The sequence below is a fragment of the Urocampus carinirostris genome, chromosome 14, assembly GCF_059441175.1.
Source record: "Urocampus carinirostris isolate Australia breed hairy pipefish chromosome 14, RoL_Ucar_1.0, whole genome shotgun sequence".
NCBI lineage: Eukaryota > Metazoa > Chordata > Actinopteri > Syngnathiformes > Syngnathidae > Urocampus > Urocampus carinirostris.
In genome coordinates, this window is record NC_142362.1 from 29,897,415 (window position 1) to 29,918,292 (window position 20,878).

General features: G+C 38.3%; 1 protein-coding gene across 2 annotated transcripts in view; it reads right to left on the reverse strand.

Annotated features, from left to right (window-relative positions):
* Nucleotides 1-19,966, reverse strand: part of igsf3 (immunoglobulin superfamily, member 3) — a 163,756-nt gene extending 143,790 nt beyond the window's left edge. For both annotated transcript variants that reach the window (XM_088352566.1, XM_088352565.1), the window contains exon 1: nt 19,350-19,966. In XM_088352566.1, coding sequence (XP_088208692.1) covers nt 19,350-19,389 — 40 coding nt within the window. In that variant the 5' untranslated portion in view covers nt 19,390-19,966. The remainder of the gene's footprint in view (nt 1-19,349) is intronic.
* Between the last annotated feature and the right edge of the window lie 912 nt (nt 19,967-20,878).

The following is a 20,878-nucleotide window of genomic DNA, read 5'->3' on the forward strand; positions in this document are numbered from 1 at the left end:
GCCCTTGACTGTATGTATTAACCGATGGGTTCCCTGCACATTCTTCCCTCATAAAAATAAAGTAATTATGCCAAGAGAAAATGTTTAAGCATCCATAGGTTGTCTTCTCTTTCTGAACAGATATTGGCCAGGATCCACTACAATGTTTACTCTGCTCCTTGTCAGCCTATGACACTAACCAAGACAAACACTCCAGAGAAGAAATAGCTGGCGGATAACCCGATTTAGCAAGCAACACTTCCTTTTTTTAACTGAAAACACATTCCAAAAGTAAAATTAATTTTACAGGCTGGGCATTTTGCAAGTGATCAGAGTGACTTATTAAGCGAATGTTGAAAGATGAATGTTCCATCACTTTCTGCTGAAGAGACTTCTTTCTTCCGCCCACTCCCGCAGCTGATTTGCCTCTCACTTGGACCGTGATGTGGAAATGATCCTTTTTTTAGCGTTGTTTGAAATGGATAATCAGCATTCAAAGTCTTTTGAATACTTTAAATGTCCCTTTCAAAGATTTCCTTTTTAATATCGCATCAGTGGCACCAAGTTCAGTTTTGTGGTTTGCTGAAGAGGAAAGACGCCATTTTTCACATTGTATTATGTCTGTAGAAATACTGTTATGTAGATTTTACTCTTTCTCACCGGGTTGACTCCAGGTGCCTTTTTTTAAAAAAGGGGTGAGTGTCATTATACAATTAATTGACTTTTGAATCAAAGAAAACATTTTTTTGAATCCTTACAGAATTTACATCAGACAAAGCTGCTATAAATTTGGCTTTCAGCTATTTTCAAGTGATGGTTACACCAGTAGGTTTTTACTCTCTCCAAGTTTGTTTTCTCAATTTAACACATCAATATCAAGGTTAATCTATGTTTCACCAGCTATCATTTAGATTAACTGAAATGTTAAGTGGGTTTCACACATTTTTTGTGACAATTGTGAGTTTTATTTTTAAGTTTGCATATTGTTTTTTATTATTCCAAAGTGTGTTTTCCATATGAAATAATGGGTGAAGCTCCCTCTAAATCAGGAGTGTCAAACTCATTTTACCTCAGGGGCCACAAAGTAGAAAAATACCCTTAATGGGGGTCAGACTCCTAGATTAAAAAAAGACGGATAAAGAGAGAGACAGGGATAAAGAAAGAAAGAGAAAAAAACAAGTGAAAGAGAGCGATAGAAATAGAGAAAAAGAAAATAAATTCATTAGTTTCCTTTTCTTTCTTTTTTCTTCTTACATTATTTTCTTTGTTCTATATATTTTTCTTCTTTTTTCCTTCATTCTTTGTTTTGTTTTCAAATGATTTTCTTTTGCTTCTTTCTTTCCTTGCTTTCTTTTTTTCTTTGCAAAAAGGTTGGATAAAAAAATAACAAAAATAGTATGGTCTGGTCATTTTAAGTCTCGATAAATTGTAATATTTCTCGTTTTTACTTTCATTACAAAACACAGCAATATGTAATCATCAGATATTAAAAATCGTGCCTTTATTTTAACTCATAGTAACTCATGCAAACTGGAGAGTGATACAAATAGCCCACAAACACTCATTTGAATGTTAATAATTGAAATTATTCAGCTTTTTATTTCCATGACTACTTTTTAAGCTATTAAATCAAATGTTCTGTTGTAGATAAATGGTAGTCAGCAAATACAGCTACAGTTACTTTGGGAGAGGTGCTTGGCTTAAGCAACATCAAGTGGACATGTTTAAAACTTCATGCCATTGCCGTTAATTTTTCGTATGCGCTTCTCCTAGCATTGTCTCTGGGGCATGGTTATATATGTTGGCGGGACTGATCAGTCCTGCAGGCCGGGTCTTTTACACTCCTGCTTTAGATTCTATGGCCCGTGATTCAAAAGGTGCCCCCGGCATTCCATATTGCACTGTCTGGATGCCAGGTTTGGGAACACTGCACTTGAATGAGTCAGCTGTCCTTGGAGACCAGTAGGTTGTTGAACTCCTGCTTCCGTGCCAGATTTATAGGGGAATAATGAACCCCATGAATTGGGCAATTCGGTAGACGTAGCACAATACACCAGAGATTTTATCATGTTATTTTTATTCCCAACAATCTAAAGTATTTGCAGTGACGATTAATCAATTATGCTGCTCATAAAACAGCTCAAGGGCCATCGATTCAAACCTCCAAAGGCCAAATGTTGTGTACATTTTAGTGCCGTACCACGCATCATAAAACAAATACTCTGGATGCAACATTAATTTTAAGTTGAAACTATGCAGCTGCACATTTAAGTCCAAAATGGATAAAACGGCATCAGTGTCACATATGGCACAGCGGTGTCAATATTTTGGTGTGGAAGTGAAATTAGGTTTGTTTGAAGATTGTTCCCTACTAACCTTATTCAGAATAAATTATTCAAGCTGCAGCTTGGTGGCAAGAGTGCTGCTTTTCCTGCCTGATCACAAAGGTACAACAAATTTGTGCTTGTGATTATCTCACATATCCACGCACACATACCATGACATTGGGAACTGTTGCAAAATCTATCAAGAGCCGGGAAAATGATTTACAAAGACAATAATACTCACCTTTGATTGAAACGCTCAGGGCCTTTTTTCACACTGCATTTAGCAGCATTGACAAAAATAATTTATTTTTGGGGAATGTGCTGCGAGGGTACCTCACAAAGAAATGTAACCAGTTCCTACTCTTGAGCAGCATCAATAGGACATTGCACACAAAAGAAAAACAAGGATTTGGATTAAAAGTGATTTTAGAACATTCACTACAAAAGGTTCAACAGCAGGAAAAGCATTCATTTCAATTACTGGTTCCCCACAAAAGAACACATTTAAAGTAAGTTTAAACACATAGAATGCAAAGTGAAATTGTTTCAAAAGACGGCTGAATACTAACTTGACTATTTACCATCATGTTACTGGTGGTTATACATCTATGGCGCAGATGTCGAAATAAAGGCCCATGGGTCCGCCACGTCTTTTTACCGGACCATTCCAAAAAAAGCATGCCATGTGTTTCAACTTGGCAGAAATCTGAATGAAACGGTCAAATTACATGTAATAAAATATACAATTATTAGTATTTTTGTTCAATCATCTTTAGAGTATTGAAAAAGACGTATATACAGTATGTATTTTTTTCAAATCATCAAAGTAATGTTAAAATGTTAACCGCGATAACACAAGGGAGATTCCAGAGCAACAAACACAAACATGAGTTTGATGTCCCTAATGGGTTCGCAAATAAAAATATCTGACTTGAATATGTTTAATTTAGTATGATGTTTAATGGCGAAATTAGCTATTTTCTTCTGTATGGTTTTTAAAGAAGCGGTTAAAGCCAAGTACAACCCTCGGGGTCACAGAAAAGAAAGATTCACCGTGATTAATAATTAAATAATATAGTTTTGTGTCTGTCTTTTCAGAATTCACAGTGAAGTTATTCAGGACTATTGTTTTGGTACACATAATGATGAAGTACCGTTAGGTATTCATGAGTTGCTCAGAGTGATTTTAATACATTGAAACTACGATTCATTGACATTAGTTTCATTCCCCATTTCTTGTTTGCAAAAATGTTTCAAATTTCAAACCAAACTGCCAGAAATAATTTGGTTTGCACTTAAACGATCTGATGTACTTTCATATGGTAAAAATGAAGTGCAAATTCTATTGAAACTTAGGGAAAGCAACAGAACGCATTATGTACGTAGTTGCCAGTGGGTCACATGACATCAGTTAATTTTTAAACACTGTGGCCATTCTTTGATGTGGCCGTCAAACCCTCGGGTTTTATTTCTGACTGCTGGGTGGGGAACAAAAGGAGTTCAAGGTAAGTTGTAAAACGGGTTTAGACCAATGCACACAAAAACACATGCGCACATGCTTCCAACATCCGACCACAAGCTATAGCCAAAACCATTAACCCCATATGAACACCTGCTCCCCTAGTTATGGTGTCCAATCCATTTACAACCCCCACCCTAGCCTCATTTATCAGATGAGACAAAGACTTCACTGTTAAACAAGTCAAATACTTAACTAAATAATGGGCATGAAAATAAAAAACTAACATATTGTCTGGGGCTGCAACAAATAGTCGACATTGTTGACAAAAATCAATAATAGAAAGTGTCGACATCGGAATTCATAGATACCTATTGTCGCCTGACACGTTTTTCCAACAGAGAGAGGCACCTTTACATTAATATAATCTCTGCTAAGCAACGCACATGCGCAATAGCGTCCTGGTCGAGCAGTAATAAACAAACAGAAATGTTTGCATCAACATAAAGTACTCGTATAAAAACTTGTGAAGTTTAGGAGAATTTTAGCCTGGAACAAAAAGACTACTTTCAAGGTTTACAAAACAGAACCTGCTTATCATATATGAAGCTCGGTAATGCATGATCATTTAAAAAGAATGTCGGACAGTTGAACAAAATAGATTTTGACTTGCCTTTGTAAGACTCAAGTAACATTCAGGCATTATGGCTTTGATTTTACATGTTATACGTGTATATTTTGCTACAAAAAAAAGAGCATTTGCGCTATGTCAGACTGTGCTTGACAAACTTATTTCATATCAAGTGTATTCAGACTGAAGAACAATCGTCAGTTGTTAAAAGGTTAAAAACGACAAACGTTCGTTGTTGAAACCGTTTGATTTCAAACTGGAAAATGATTGTTATTTTGTAACATACCTTTCATTTCACCACTGAATATATTTCATGAAATGCACATATTTGTTTTATTTACTGTTCTACTGCTGTTAATGAGCCTATTTTTGGTTCTCACGGATAACAAATGTTTTACTTGATTTTAATGTATTTGCCTGTCCCCAAAAAAATGATAAAGGTTCATTTTTGGATTTATGTCTATACTGGCCGAGCACATTGTCCAATTCGTTTTATTAATTTTGTATTAATTTGTGTACAAATCTGCAGCATGTTCAATAAAAGATCCATCATTTTTCCATAACTTCATGCTAAATTTAAGAGAAAAAAACAATAATAATTTGACCAATAATTTCGATAGTCCTTGACTAGACGACTCTTAAAATAATCATAAGTTGCACTCCTAATTGGTAAAAATGTTTAATCCCCCAAAAAACTGCACTATCATCCCTAATTATCCATCTTGTACTTATGCATGATTACTACTTGACCGCTTGTCTACTTTATTTACAGTGAGATTTTGTGAGTGGCAGCTCGCTATCATTTTGCAGGTTTGCAGATTACACCACTGATTGGCGGAGAAAAAAAACTAATTAACTATTAATTAATGCGCTTCAAACAGACTTTTCCGCCATTGTCATTCATTTTGCCTTTGAGGCAGCAAAAGACATGTGCTTGTGACTTCATGCATTTATGCATAAGCAATTAGACACACAAACACATGCACACACAACTCTTTGCTTCTTGCCGGAAAAGTAAGGAGAAAACACATGAACAGAGCATTCAGCCAGCCTAAGCGTAATGTTCTTTGTAGAGACAAAAGTGTACTTTTAGAATAATAAATAACAAAAGTATGCAGACAATTAGTTGTGCAAAACGGGCATGTAAGCCACTGAAAAGGGATGATCTTTATGCAAGTGGGGAGTAGTAGCCATAGTTACAGGACCTGTTAAGAATCAAGTCAGTGTGGGATCCAACAAGGTGGGAAGCAGGGATACAATGAACGATAGCAGCATTTTGTGATGTGGTATCGATGTGTGCATGTGTCTGCAGTGTGTGAAAGGAGCGGAAGCCTCAGGCTGGCCCTTCATTATCACTTTCAAAGCCTGAAAGCAAGAGGGGCGGAGAAGACCAAAATCCCAAAGGGTGAGAATAGGTTTTAATTTGTCTGGCAAAAGAGCAAAGGTTCTCAAATACGGTCTAAGGCGACTTCAGCTGGTAAATAAATAAGGAAGATTTGTCCTATCCTAAACGCCCAAAGAAGTACCACCTCGTATTCATCAATCACAACCATGTCATGATGCCAAAAGTGGATATGGGAACATTTCTGTAGAATCTATCACAAAGTTAAAAAATACATAATTGGGGAGGGGGGGGTTATGTAGGTCGGACATGAAAAGTGAAAAGGGCTTAAGTTTGAAACTTAATGATTCAATGCTTGTTCCTGTATGTTTTAGTTAGTGCGGCATGAAAATGGTGAAAGAGAAGGCCTGTTTCAAGTACAGTACAAAAACCGAACCACTATAAAAGATAAAAAAAAAAAAAGACTTAATTTGAGAGATGCACTCACATTATGAATAGCTTGACAAAGGCTACACTGACACATGCCAGCAGATGGTGGAAGAGAGGACGAAAGTTTCAAATTCCGTAAAGCCGTAGTCGGGCAAAAACACCCCTTTCCTCACCAATGCTCAGAAAAGAAAAAAAAAAATCAGGTTTGCTCCAGGCTCGGCCCCTCAAGTCAAGTTAATTGGTCGGGCTTGGGCTGGTTAGGGTTAATTACCCGCGAACCCGGGTTGGGCTGATTTTTTGTTTTTTTTTATCTCGATCTTACCTCTATCCAACATACAATATATTTTCTCATCAGTTTTTACTAAAGACATGACTTATGACAAATATTCTTCAAGCGGTACACTGGAACCAATTTACCAGAAAATTTAAACAAACTTCCACTGTGTGTAGGTGGAAAAAAAATGTGTATTATGTTGCACAGTGCAATTTATAAATAAATAGATAGATAGATAGATACTTTATTCATCCCCGAAGGGAAATTCACATTTCCAGCAGCATCCCTGAGCTGAGAACAGTACAATAATAAAGCCAAAAGAATGCAATATACAAATACCCAGTGTGACGTGCAAATGCCCACTGTAGCGTGTTATATAGAGTAACTAAATAGTGCTACACAGAATACATATTGCAGTAAGATTCGGTAATATCCAATGTAGGTGGTGTGGTTTAATGTGGGCCTTTACTCTGCCGGGTGGAGTTAAAGAGCCTCATGGCATGAGGAAGAAAAGATCTCTTCAGTCTGTCCGTAGTACAAGACAGTGACAGCAGTCTGTCGCTGAAACTGCTCTTCTGTCTGGAGATAATGCTGTGTAGTGGATGCGATGGATTGTCCATGATTGACCTCAGCGGGTTTCCACATAGCATGGACACATTACAACATAAAGGCCAGGAAATCCTGCAAATTCTCTCAGATTCTAGGATTTAACTTGTTACAACCAGCCAACACATTTCCAGAGGTAAACAAGCCATTGTGGACGTGATACAGGAATAATGATTTAGCATCCTCACTAACCTTGTTGTCAATAACATTTGTGTAGTTGTGCTGTCTTTTATGACGGTGCTACCGCCTGCACATGCAGGAGGAAGCAATTGTCCAGTGATGTTATCATGCTCTATGTAGAGGGCATTCTTCGCAATATTTCGCTGGTCACGTACGGAAGAAAACACACTGAGGATTGTGATTACTTCTTGCGCGAGATAAAAAAATAATCTGTCCTGGTAGAGATGGTTTTGTTATACAACATGGGCTGCAAATGAAAATGTGTGGCATTAAGAGAATTTGAAAACTCTGTTGGATGCTTCTACAGGTGGGGGCAGTTTGTAATTGAATTTGTTGGAAAAAAAGCTGGGATGCCAGTGCACAGTTTGGAAGTCGAGTGGGGGCGGAGGTCAGGAGCTTCTTGGTGGAGGAGTGTGAGGAGGAGGAGCAGGAAGCAGCTGGAGGGTCACTCATTCAACTGACAAGAACACAGTGAAGTGTTCCAGCAGAACAGCTAAGGGGGTGTTTTTAGGTCTCTTTGCTAGGATACAATTTGAGAGGAAAGGCCATGCAAAAAAATAAACGTAAAATAATAACTGTCAGGAAGCGGTGTGGAGGAGTCCTGTCAGTTATCTTGTGCTCAAGCTTCAGCTTCTCTCTTGTGAATCACACGAGCAGACATGAAACCTACCTACAGACTTTCATTCATATTACAAGTTACTTTATCTTTCTTTGTGTATGGAATCCATATACTGACAAAATCAGGATCAGATAATCATCTCTTCAAAGAGCGTGACAACAATTACCGGTAGGGTTAACTATAACTAAGCTCAGTTTGGATTGCACCCAGGTTTCCTTTTAAAACCTACCATGGAAAACTGCAAAACAGCTGAACACGACAGTTGGAACGAGCATAAATCCATCATATCCATCAAAGAATATTATTTACCATATTAATTTGTGTATTATGCACATTTTTTGTTACCTAGAAAAATAGGCCAAAGTTTGGCTAGTGTTATACACTAGATTTTATTTTAGAATATCATTGTGTTTTTGCAATAAGAGATCAGTTGAAAAACATTTCCCAACCATAATCGCAAAACATTGCATGCAACGGGAGTCAAACCTGGGTCCTGATGGTGAGCGTGCAACTCCTAACCACAAGACCACCAGTGATACAGATGATCTACCAAAAGGCATTTGATTTTATCTCATTAAATAGAGGTATTGAGAATTTTATGTTGGTTTTGTGTTTATAATTTACATCGTGGATCAGTGATTTTAACCATGGCCGCGCCTATTCAACAATATTTATCACTTACAAGATTTGTCTGAGATGATAAAAAAAAGTGAAAAGATAAAAGGGATATACCAAAGTTTAATCACAAATTAGTGTTGAGCATTACACATGAGTGAGTGTTATACACGAATACTGTAAAAACAAGGGTCTGATTAGACCACTAAAGGCATAGCAGGACCTCGGAGTCGCCACTAAAAGCACAGCAGCAAAATAATTACTTTTACCATGTAGTATGTGGTCACCTACATTAGTACTGTAATTGCCGTCTTCGAACAATGGCTGAAAAGGTAATAAACACAGTTGTGTTTTGTACAATATCTTTCAAACACAGATTTATTAACCGAGGGAGTAAAATATCTGCCAGAGATTATGCCACTACTCCCACCATTGGTGTGAGGTTCCAGACGTGAATGTCAACCCTGTAAACAGTTTTCGTGTGACGTCACACGCATATCCATAAGGATACAGTCGGTTGTTGGCTGTTCAGATGAAATTAAAAGGTGTAAGGGGTCGGGGTTTTTTGTCTTCCTGCTATGGTAACCTCTCAGGGCGAGAGAAGGAATTGTTGACGAAAAGGCAACGAACATCGCTTATCGAGGCTTAGAAGAGCAGAAGTAAAACTCAAATTGTTTTTGTATGTAAGAGTCTGTTCTGAAAATGTCGTAAACAGTAGGCAACCAGAAACACAGAGTCATTTTAGAATGAATAATCGGGAAACTTGTCCTAATTTCTTCTAGACTGTCTTTTAGGTAAATGGATAACATAACTTGTCAGGCCAGATGTGTATTTTTCCTGCCAAGTGCCAGCTGTCACATTAAAAGCACTTGGTCTCTTTCTGATGAAAGCAACAAACTATCCGTATTTTTCTCCACAAGTCATAAACAAAAATACCTATTTACAAACCGTAATATTACAGCCTTGAACTTCTGTCGAACTAGTATTTACCTTTTTACTAAACTTTTATTCAACGGGCAAACCATCTGCTTTGTACTACGATGACGTCACTCCTCTTCTTTCATACAAGACACAACACAAATAGATAAACGAGCCTGTGCGAGGGCAATTGATCATTGACAAAGAGACATCTCAGCTTGCGGCAGAAGGACGCAGGTTTTCAACACACACCTGAGCACGTTTCCTTATTTACAGGAAATCATCACAGGAGTGCAGTGACTGACTAGATGATTGTGTTCCCACTTTTCTGGCAGTTGATGTTTTCATGACACTTGAGTCGACGTTGTTATGCCGCCACGTAAACAATCGGACAAAAGACGTGCTGTCATGGGTGCACGCTAAGATGTGTTTACGATGCAAACAACGACACGCGCGACTTTGGAAGAATAACAAGAGGGGAGCCGAGGGGAGATGAAATGCAAGCTTGAGCAAGACTAAACATGTCCTGCTTGAAGACAAGCCCATTTTATGGTTGGGACAGTGGTTGTGTATCTGTTGGGAACTGCGGAAGACAGAGTTATGGAATTTTCCTTCTCTATAATCCAATCTTTGCACTTGTGCCATCTGACACGTGGTCAGCATTCCACGCATAGTAACAGCTGACTCATGACATGTGCAATGTAGCCACACATACATACGGATGTTAAAGCCCCAAGACATACAAAATTTTGGTCATCAGCTGTTGCATCAAAAAAAAATGGTTGGGCACCAGGGAGTGGCCTTACAACCTTTAAATCCCCAGACAACTTAAAATGCCTCAGAGTCGTCCGTATGTATTGTTAAAAAATGGTTTACAGATACACTTCTTGGAATAAGTCAAAATGCACATCAACAGAACCACAAAGCACTTTGAAAAACTAAAATGTACACATGAATAATTGAATATAAAGCATCTAGTTTTGGAACCACTTGGAAAAGCTAATAAACGCATAATAGCAGTAAACACCCTTTTAACATTGGTTATGCAAGCACTTTAACGCTGCTTGATTGACCCAAAATTGGAAAAATGAATCTGTGCTTACAAAATTCAATCAGTGAGAAAAAAATTACGAAAAAAAAAACTGTGAATGTGACATCAAATTACTGCGGGGATGAAACAATAAGAGCCTTTAAAAAAAACATTCTATAAAAAGCAACACTTTTTAATACTTATGTTAACAAGTATCTATTTGACAGGCCTACTGTGGTGCATTTTAGTCATCCCCAACTAGTAAGCAGTCTACATATACACATGATAAGAGAGGGCTGCATATCAGTGTTCTCAAGCAATTGCACATTTACTCTGTGATTGCATTCCCAAATTCCCAGGTCTAATGGAATGCCTATATTGGATTTCCAACATCTTGATTTCAGGTGAAATACATGCCTTTTCACACTGACACTTGAAACAACTTATCTGAAGAGAGGCTCCAATTAAGCATAATTACTGGCAATTACAACAGAAATGTAAATAAACAAAGTGAAATAAATGTTATTCATTTGAAAGCATTCAGGTAGGGCTGATAATATCTGCATGGCTACATTTATTTAAAAATGGGGTAGATATCGTATTTATTTGTGTGAATCGTGCACTACTGTATGATGCTCACATTTTCTTATCTGAAACTAACTAACTTGTAAAAGACGATATGTGCGGCCATGATTTAAACCCTTGATCCTGAAAAATTTGCCCAAAATCCTAATCCAAGGCATAGGCCAAGTAAATTGAATGCTGTCCTTGAACCATTTGGAGAATATAGACGATTTGAGTCTCTTTTGAAAAGTAACCCTCTGATGTTTGGTCCCGAACTGAAATAATTACTGCAAGTGTTACTAACATTTTTAATCCAAGTTGGAACACAGAAATGGAGAGTTTTTATTCTCTCCCCCAAAATTTTTTTTGCAATTACATGCCTGCAGAAGAGTGTAGTGTGGTAATATTGGCTGTAAAACGGCTGGGACAATAGAATGAAACCTTACCATGCCCCAGATCAAGTTTGATAACAATCTGAAAAACTAAACATTGTATTTTACACCTTCGTTCTAATGGTATGTCAAGGCGTTTCCTAAAAAGGCCAATTGACATTGGCCAAATTTTAGACATTGTGAAAGAGTTGTTTGACTGAAATCAATTACTAATTGTGCAGACTTGCAGTGATAATTGCATTTGAAAATAGATCCAGAGTTGCAATTATTTTGAGCTATGATTTGAAAACTCATGGTAAAATTGCATAAATTTATGTTGTGAATTTCATTGGCTAACCAATGTGTCAACCATCATTCAACTTGCTCACTACTCTGTTCCTATAACACAGGGTTTCTTGAATATTGCAGGCTAAGGACCGTGAAAAAGAAGCTTGCGATTGGTCAAGAGTGGAGTCAATCAAAAGGTCAGAAACTAACGGAAATATTGGAAATCATCTCACGGGTTTACTTTTCAAAGGGAATTAAAGGGCAAAATGAACAGATTACAACAAGGATAGTCAAACAGTGCAGCAATGCTTTTAGGCAGATTTTTTTTATCTGTCGGCATTATTGTGCATTTTGGAGTAAATATTTTACAAGGTTGAATTCACTGGACTTTTATGAATGTAACCACACCATATTTGCTGGGAATCATGTCATGTGTATAAGTTCCCAGTGCTTTTGGGTGAGCTTTCCTGTTCTTATATTTTTGGGGTATCTTGTTTCAGACTGTTCGTGATGTTTCTGCAATGAGTATATCTTAAAATGGTCATCATATCTTGGCTCCCAAGAGTTTAAGATTTTCAATGATATTTGGCATGACGTATTTCAGTGAGTGGTGACATTGTGAAAACACATCTTTGCTTTTCAACAGTTGAAACGTTAAGGGGTTAAATCATTTATTGAACATGTAAACTATAAACACAATTCCCACATAACATTTTTATTTATTTATTTAATGTCCTTCAAAGTTCAGTTCATCATCCGATACACCAAAGAGGTGTTTCCACTTGTCGTGCTTTTTCCCGTTTATTTAAATCTTTCAGGATGACTCTCTTTCCTATGATCTTTAACATTTATTTCTGGTACCATGAATCTGATTATAAAATAACTTTATGCATTTTCATATGATATCAATCACTCGTGGTTTAGAGGTTTGATAGCCGATGTTTTGCAATTGTAGTCAGTGCTATTTTTGACTGATCAATCACTGCACGAATAAGGTAATATGTCATTGTGAAACATAGTGTATAATGCGCACCCAAAGTTTTTTTAGAAGAAAATAATGTGCGCTATACACGAATAAATACGGTCCATATCACTCTATTCCTTTTGCTTGAACAATAATGGTTACATTTCAATTATAGCATTTGTACAAATACAGGATGACCCTGTGCTTTTGCTTCGTGTACAACAGTTAATTTTTGTGTACCTGAAACATGACATGTAAATCCAATTTAGGAACGCAGTCCCTCAAATTGACACAGGTCAACTGTCTTACACATATCTAAAAACAATTGAACACAACTAAGATTGAGGTTTATTCAGTAGCAAGCTAGATTGTTCCCCAAATAATCTTGCACAGGCACCCACATCTAAAGACACACATGCACAAGGTTGCAAAGCTAACAAGTATGTGAGCCTTGGGGCGCCACTCTTCATCAGGTTTACAGCACACAAATAATCTTGCATATAACTACACGTTTAGTTGCAGATTCAGCAAAAAAAGTCTTGACGCAATATTCAAACAAAGTGCGAGTGAACAGCTCCCGTGGTTTTGTGTATTGCCATTGCCAACTTGTAGTTTTGCAAGCGGCTAAGATGGCGCAAGCTTGTTTTTTGGATAGTCCTTTGGGGAAAAAGGAAAGATGGACAGCTCCAATTTACAGTAACGTCAGACACAGTCCTGTTGGGATGTCGGTTGACCTCCAATTTCAAGTCCATTCTTCCCCACAGGAAATCATGTAGAATAAAAATAACTTTCCAGGGTCCTCCCATCACCCTCTTTAATTAAAAGTTCAGACACTAAAACATTCTTATTGTCAGGCTTATGTCAGAGTTAAGACATAACTATGATGACATACAACACTTGATTTTAATGGCAGATGTTTAACATGTAAAATTAAGTTTAATCATGAAGATGTTAAAACAACAAAAGACTACCTGACATTTAATACGAAGAGACACATTTAATGAGCGTTTTTTTTCTTCACAAAACTTGCAAAGGCAAAAAGTTGAAAAAAACAACACCAAACTCCTCTAGAATTTAGGTTTTTTTTTAAATTCAAGTCTATTAAACTATGCTGGGATTTTATGTGATAGACAGACAAGCAGAATTAAGTCAGACTTGGCTTTGTTTAAGTGTCTGACATGCTCTATAAACGTTCTTGTATCACTTATCTACCACCATGACATGTAAGGTCTGCTTTGCAAAGATTGCAAGTAGTCTTTTTATAGTCCGTATCCAGTTTAAATTGCTCCCAAACCTTTGAAGTGTGGTTATGCAAGTTGATGTTGAGGCCACCATTTCTGTATGATCATGTTAAAGCTTAGAACAGAGAAGCTATCGATAATTTTGCATGAGTGAGTCTCAGCATAGTTTATATTCATGGAAAGATGCTTTTTTTGGTTGGAAAGATAGAATGACAATAAAATTCATTCTTGAATACTTAATTATCAAATTTTGTTGACAATGCTGCCCGATTGGTGCAGCCCTAAACACCACACCTAAATTTACCACGACTGACAACTGAAAAGTTAAAAAAGAAAGGAAGAAAGAAAGCCAGTAAATACAGGGTAATGTCACTTATTGCAGAAGCATACAAGGCAATGGGCAAAATGTCAGAGACAACATCACTAAGTCCCTAGAACTGTGATGAACACACACCAACACTCACCTACTCTTACCACCCGCACAAAAAACTTCCAATTTTACCATATGATTCATTTTATTATGTAATAGCAGAAGCAGAACTTGCACACCCTTACTGTAGACAAAATTTGTTGCGTTTATAAATTGGAAAACCACTCTTCTGAGTGAAAGTGCCTTAAATGGGATGGCAAGATGCAGCCAGGCACAAACTGTAATCCTCTTGGCCGAGTGGGGGCAAGTAGCATGCGTTACCCCACATAGCTGCCCCTCCCCGGTTGATGTCAGCCCCTTCCATATTTAAGGAGGCGCAAAAGCCATCTGGTGTTTGTTTGGGGGCGTGAGTTGGTGCCAGCATGGTTGTGACTACAAATGTTTGCTTCTACCAGTCATACTGTGTCAGCGCTTGTGAGAGATATCCAACACAGAGGAACTTGAGTGAGAAATGAATGTAAATCACAAACTTGTGAAAAAGAGACGTCAGCAGGGATGACAAAGCGGAGTGATGTCATGTCCTGCGGTTATACATCATCCAGGTGTGCGTCAATGATTTGGGTTTAGGTGTTTGCAGACTCTAAACCAGGCATGTTGAACATATAGCCCGTGAGCCGGATCCGGTCCGCCCAAATTTTCCGAGTATGTCAGGAAAAAAAAAAAGAGGCAAGTCTCTGGTTCATTTCTATAAAAAGTTTTTAAATAAATAGAAACTAAATGCTCCGTCTCTCTGCTAGGGGACAGTGAAAGTGTAAAATAGCTGATGTCCAGAAAAGGTTCTATCCATGTATGGAACTACAGTCCTTATCTTTGTGAACAGGTGTTCTCTGTGATGAATAGTGATAAAACAAGGTAGCGCTCAAGGTTAACAAACTCCCGAATGGCATTGTCAAATGTGCTACAACTCAGGATTTGACATCTGATATTGATACACTTGTAAAGGCAAAACAATGCCAAGTTTCAGCGGAAAGCAGCAGCAAGTAGGCTGCAGTAATGCAATGATAGAGAGGAAAGAACGTTGTGGTGGCACAATGTTTTTTTTTTTTGCACGGATATCTGGTTTCATGTTAAAGGCCCAACCTTATAGTTGTATCTGATGTTATTGTCCGTTTTATGCTAAAACTCTTATTTTGGTTTTCTTTCTTAATAATTTCAAAGCTGTATAGGCAAGCATATTTGTATTCATTGCTCCCACTTGAGTTTGTCTAGTGTGGTGCATTGGTTCAGATGTAAAGCTGCATATATTTAACTGTTAAAATAAACAATTAGTCAACAGAAATTTCTACGATTCGCTTCATATGTTGGCTGAATGATAAAGCAATAAAAACAAGGCTTAATGTTTGGTATTGACATTTTTTTCACTGATCTGGTAGTCCACCTGAGAACATAAAGTCTGGATCTGTTTTTAACATGCCTGCTCTAAACAATAGCAGTCAATCCATACCAGACTGCAATCATCTATAGGGTTAATCTGTGCCTAAGGTCTAAATATGACATTAACCTAGTTCAATGCACACAAATGCACAGCTGCTCGCACGTTATTATTGCAATGTCTTCTTGCAGTAAAAGATCACTTGAGTAGGATTTCACCTTCGGCTCAACATCGCAGTGATGCCCCTCTAAAGATACTCATTTTTGGTTTCCTCGAAGTATTCTTTGTTGGAACAAAGAGCAGCCTTGAAGCGCCATAATTAGCCCTGCAGGGTCCATCTGTGTCCCTCTTTTCTGCTTTGACGGACAGAGGGGGCCACAAAAGGACACCGTATTAAATCTATCAAGAAAGGAAAAAGTCACCCCCCGTTAAAAGTGTCTTGTCAATATAGCCGCGCTCTCTTATGAACCCTTGACACTTGACTTTAACATCTTGGTAACGGTCTGAAAAAGCATCAGTTGCCTTGGTGACCAAATCAGTTCCTTCTATAACACATTGAAAAAAAAACCTTTAGAGGCTTATGTTTAATGTAGTTTTAATTATTGAATGAGATATACATTTTTTATTTTATGACATTTTTTGGGGGGGTGCAATTGTAATCTGTGCAGTCCTTTGAGACTTTTTTTCGGGATTAAAGGCTATACAAATATTGTAAATGTGACTTGACTTTTCCTTTTCCCTGAAACAAACCGTGTCCCTTGAGGGACACCCACAAATTATTTATCATGGTTCTCAAACTCGCGGCCTGGGGGATAATTGCAGTGTTGGGATGACAATTTTTCTTGCCTTAATTTGTAAGTTTAAAAGGGACTGTGAGTATTATTAAGAGCCTTCTTGTCGTATTTTTTTTTTAAAGTTACTAAAATAAGCAAAAACATAAATATGATATAATTGTGCATGCTTTAAAATACTCAAAGGTTGAGAAACTTAAATTTGACATAACGTGAGGTAATTGTTAACCATCTTGCTTCTGAAGGTACAGCAAAAAATAAAAGGTTCGCTCTTCTTTTTCTATTTTTCTTCCTTTTTCCTTGCATGGCCGCTATTGGTGTGTGAGTGTGTGTGTGTGTGTGAATGGGTAAGTGTGAAGCACATTGTAAAGCGCTTCGAGAGGTCTCCATTGACTTGAAAAGCGATGTATAAATGCAGACCATTTACCATTTACTTTTATTTTCACCTTTTTTATGAAAAATATTGCGTTTTGGTCACTTTCAGTCTCTGTGGTATGTATTCTCCCACATGCTTTTTAGCACTCATTTTCGGTTATGGTCAAATAATACATGCAATCCCTTAATGCAGTTAAATAGTAGGGCAGGAGGCGCCGTCAGGGGGCGCATCCAATCTTTTTTTAGCTGTTCTGAAATACAGTGCACCTCCACTTCATTAGGGGGCAAGTAGTGTACTCATTGGCAGAGAGTGTGCTTGGTGGTGAAGAAGTTGCTTACAATGAGCAGAGCATGTGAAGTGTAGCAGACACTATGAAATATAGAGAGGTTTTCTTCTTCCTAAGGGGGCATACCAGAAAATAATTGAGAAGCATTGCTTTAATGTAAGAGCATCCTACGCAAACTAGATTCATCTACGACCGGTAGATTGATTTTCATATTAATTCTTGATGTTTATACAGTTTTAGATATTATCTTGTCCAGCATTTTTTTTAAATATACTTAAGAACAATGGTTGTTTTTTTATCAGAGCTTTTCTTGTGGAAAACAGGATTTGGCCCCACTCATCCAGACCCTAGTTCGGAGGTAAGCAACAAGCGGCCATGGAGCCACATGCGGCTGTTTAGTCCAGTGAATCCACTCATGTAAAATATTGACTCCAAAACATACGATAATGCCAACTGATTAAAAAAATCCGCCTAAAAGCATTCCTGCATTGTATGACGATCTTTATTGAAATACATCTGTTTGGCTTCATAACTACCCTGTAAAAATAAAACAGGATCGTCAGTCAGATTATTTTTAACACTTCCGTGAGCCTCCGACCTTTTGATTGACACCGTATTGGGCAATTTCAAGCTTGTTTTATGGTCCTAAGCCTGTGACATCCTACGAAGGCCTATTTTGGAAAAAACAAACAAAACACATGACCAATTTAGCTTCAGAAATCTTTAGCCAGTAGTGATTCAAATGTGGATTGACATATTGGTTAGCCTATGAATTCCCAACGTAAATATGTAAACCTTTATGGTACATATTTGAATCAGAGCCGAAGGAAAACGTGCGCAAAGCCAATTGTGATTTATTTTTAGGCACTATTATTACACGCATGTGTGCACAATCATGGATTCATTTCTAGAAAGAGAAGTAAACATTTACAACTATTTCACAATGTCTAAAAATTGTCCAAAATCCCCAATTTGAGACAGGGTGGAAACGTGTGTTGGCCTGGAGATGGATGGGCGCCACCAGGCCATAACACCCCAAAGGAATTGGTGCCCCTACGACCCTAGTGGTTAAGGGATCCAACCCACCAACCAAAATACACAAATGCAAAGTTTGAAGGGCTGTGAACGGGTTGCCTCCAAATGAGCACTTTTGGGAATGCCTGGACCTACCATTATAAAAATGTGTCCAAAACAATGTTTAGTTTTTCAGATTGTGAACAAAATTTACAAGGTACTTGGTAAACCTTCAAGCCATTGTGTTACCCACTTTCCAGCCAAGATGTCCATGCTAAACTCGTACCTGTCAACCTCCACGCCTCCATGCCCTTACAAACTGTCGTTTTTTCCCTTACAAATCCCAAAATAACCTTTTTTTTTCTCCAAACGTATTTATATATATAGTTTAACATGTTAACTATGCTACATGTGTTTCGTTATATATATGGTTAATTAACATTTTGTTGCGAGATCCTGAGTTGCTCGACATGAATGAGGTTTATTATTAAAAAAAAAGTTCAAAAATTAAGTAGCTTGGACGTTCACAGCAGAAGGAAGAATACATGCAAATATGATTAAGTAGAATAATACATTTTCTTAATCAAATTAAAAATTCATTTTTTGCATTAAATTATTGTTGGTGATATACTGATCAAAGGGATAACCACAAACCAAGTGAGCCGATTGAGAGCCGGTGCTCTTGAAAGAGTTGAGCCAAAAAGCCGGTTCTCTAAAAAGAGACGGACTTCCTTTCACTACATCAAACCGCTCGCTTCATTTGCAACGAAAAAAACCATACCAAGATAGAGGCCTCCGCGTTCGACTTGATTGATTTGCCGTTTTGTGATAGTCGGTGTATACCGGATGGTACCCATAATTGACAAATTTGCGTTTTTCCGTACAGAATTTCTTATACGTCGTATACGTCGGAAAATGCATACTAAACGTACTTTGTACGGCAAAACCGTACAGGTTGACAGTTATGTAAACTATTTTGCAGGCATTTGATTGAAAACAAAATCAGGCAGATAAAGACTCTAATATGTCTCATTCAACATTTTGGGTTGCCAACACCAGCCCCTCGTTCCAGCGGCTCCCAGGTAAATTTAGTTTGAGACCCCAGCGATAGAGCCACTTGACTCTAAACTAAAGCCTATAGTAAAGCGCCTGAAATCAGATAAAACTCGCCCACAATAGATAGCGAATACAAATTGGAGGGGGGGGATACAAACAAGGTGAATTAAATTTGTCTCTGACTTACCGAGCAACGAGAAGGCGACAAGGAGCACACCAATTGCCATCGTGCCTCAGCCGGCTCAGCCACCTCCACGATGTCCCCCCTTCCGGATGAAATATTCTAGCGGTGTCTCTTTCGGACCCGGAAAAAAAGGACCGAAGGCGAATTTTGCCTTCACTGACACGACTATTCCACGCTCCTCCTTCGGCGTCCCCAAAGAACTGAAAAGGGGGAGTCCTTTCTTCCGCTCACCTTATCGCCGGAGACGCGTGCCAGGCACCCGGGCGACCCAACCCACTCCCCGGCGTACTACCGCCACACATCCACGGACTGCGGAGGTGCTCCGGCTCACTCAACTCTTCCAAGTCCCACACGACTCTTTCAGCACAAAACGGAAAAAAATACAATTGAATGATTTGAGCCTGTGTTCTTTGATATTTTCCTCCTTTGCAATGTTTTTTTTTTTTTTTTGCGGTGCAGTTAGAGTGCAAATCTCAGTCCGTGTGCTCCTTCCTCAGCAAATCCCGGAGACGTAATCAATCTCCAACCATCAACCCACGTAAAAGCTGAATGGGCGGGCACTGTGGAGGAAGAAGGCACCGCTTCTCTCTGTGGCAAAATGCATCTAATTAATCAATAAATACATCTAAATAATTGAAACGCTCCATTGCTACTTGTAATGACTCCGCGAAAAGTATCTGAAACCTAAATTTCTTCTTAACAAAAAAAAATCCGCCTCGTAAATTAGTCCCTCCGAATAACAAAGGATACTCTTTGAAAACTTATCACCACTTAAGCCCCGCCCACTCCTCCGCCACCACCAGACAACGAACCTCTGTGGCTGTCTGAAAGAGGTCATCATTTACATGTGGGAGTTGAAAATTTAGGGCAGAGGTTCCCAAACTACGACTTTCGGGCCTATTACGGCCCGCCCCAACATTTGGTCTGGCTCCCTGAACAAAACCAGACGGCTTTTTTTCAAAAATTAATTAATTTGCCGTACAAAGTCCGTTCATTATGCATTTTAAAACGTGTACGACGTACAAGAAAATCTGGCTGGAAAAACGCAAATTTGCCAATCATGGGTACCATCCGGTAAACACCGACTATCATGAAACGGCAAATCAATCAAGTCTAACGAGTTCGCCTCGGTACCTCTATCTGTGCCGCTGTGCTGCCCCAATTTACAGACTGTATTTCCTAAATATTACCAAGATGTGGACATTCCCACCCGCGGAGAGAAAACACCCAATCACGTTTACAGTGACGATGCATACAAGGCTTTGCCCCGCCCCCACTCTGGACTCTCTGGTCAAATCTCTCTGTTTATGTACCCGGCCTGCAGTTAAAAACTGAAACAAACAAACCCAACCATACAACAAATCAAGCTCTGAATTCAGAGACTGAGTGCACTCTGTAGGACTGTTTTGTCACAGCAGAATGGGATGTTTTTTAAGCTGCAGCTACTCTGGACGGCTCTTCTGTCAGTATACATGATTATGCTGAGTATGTGACTGGGTACATTAGCACTTGTGTTGATAACATCGTACCCA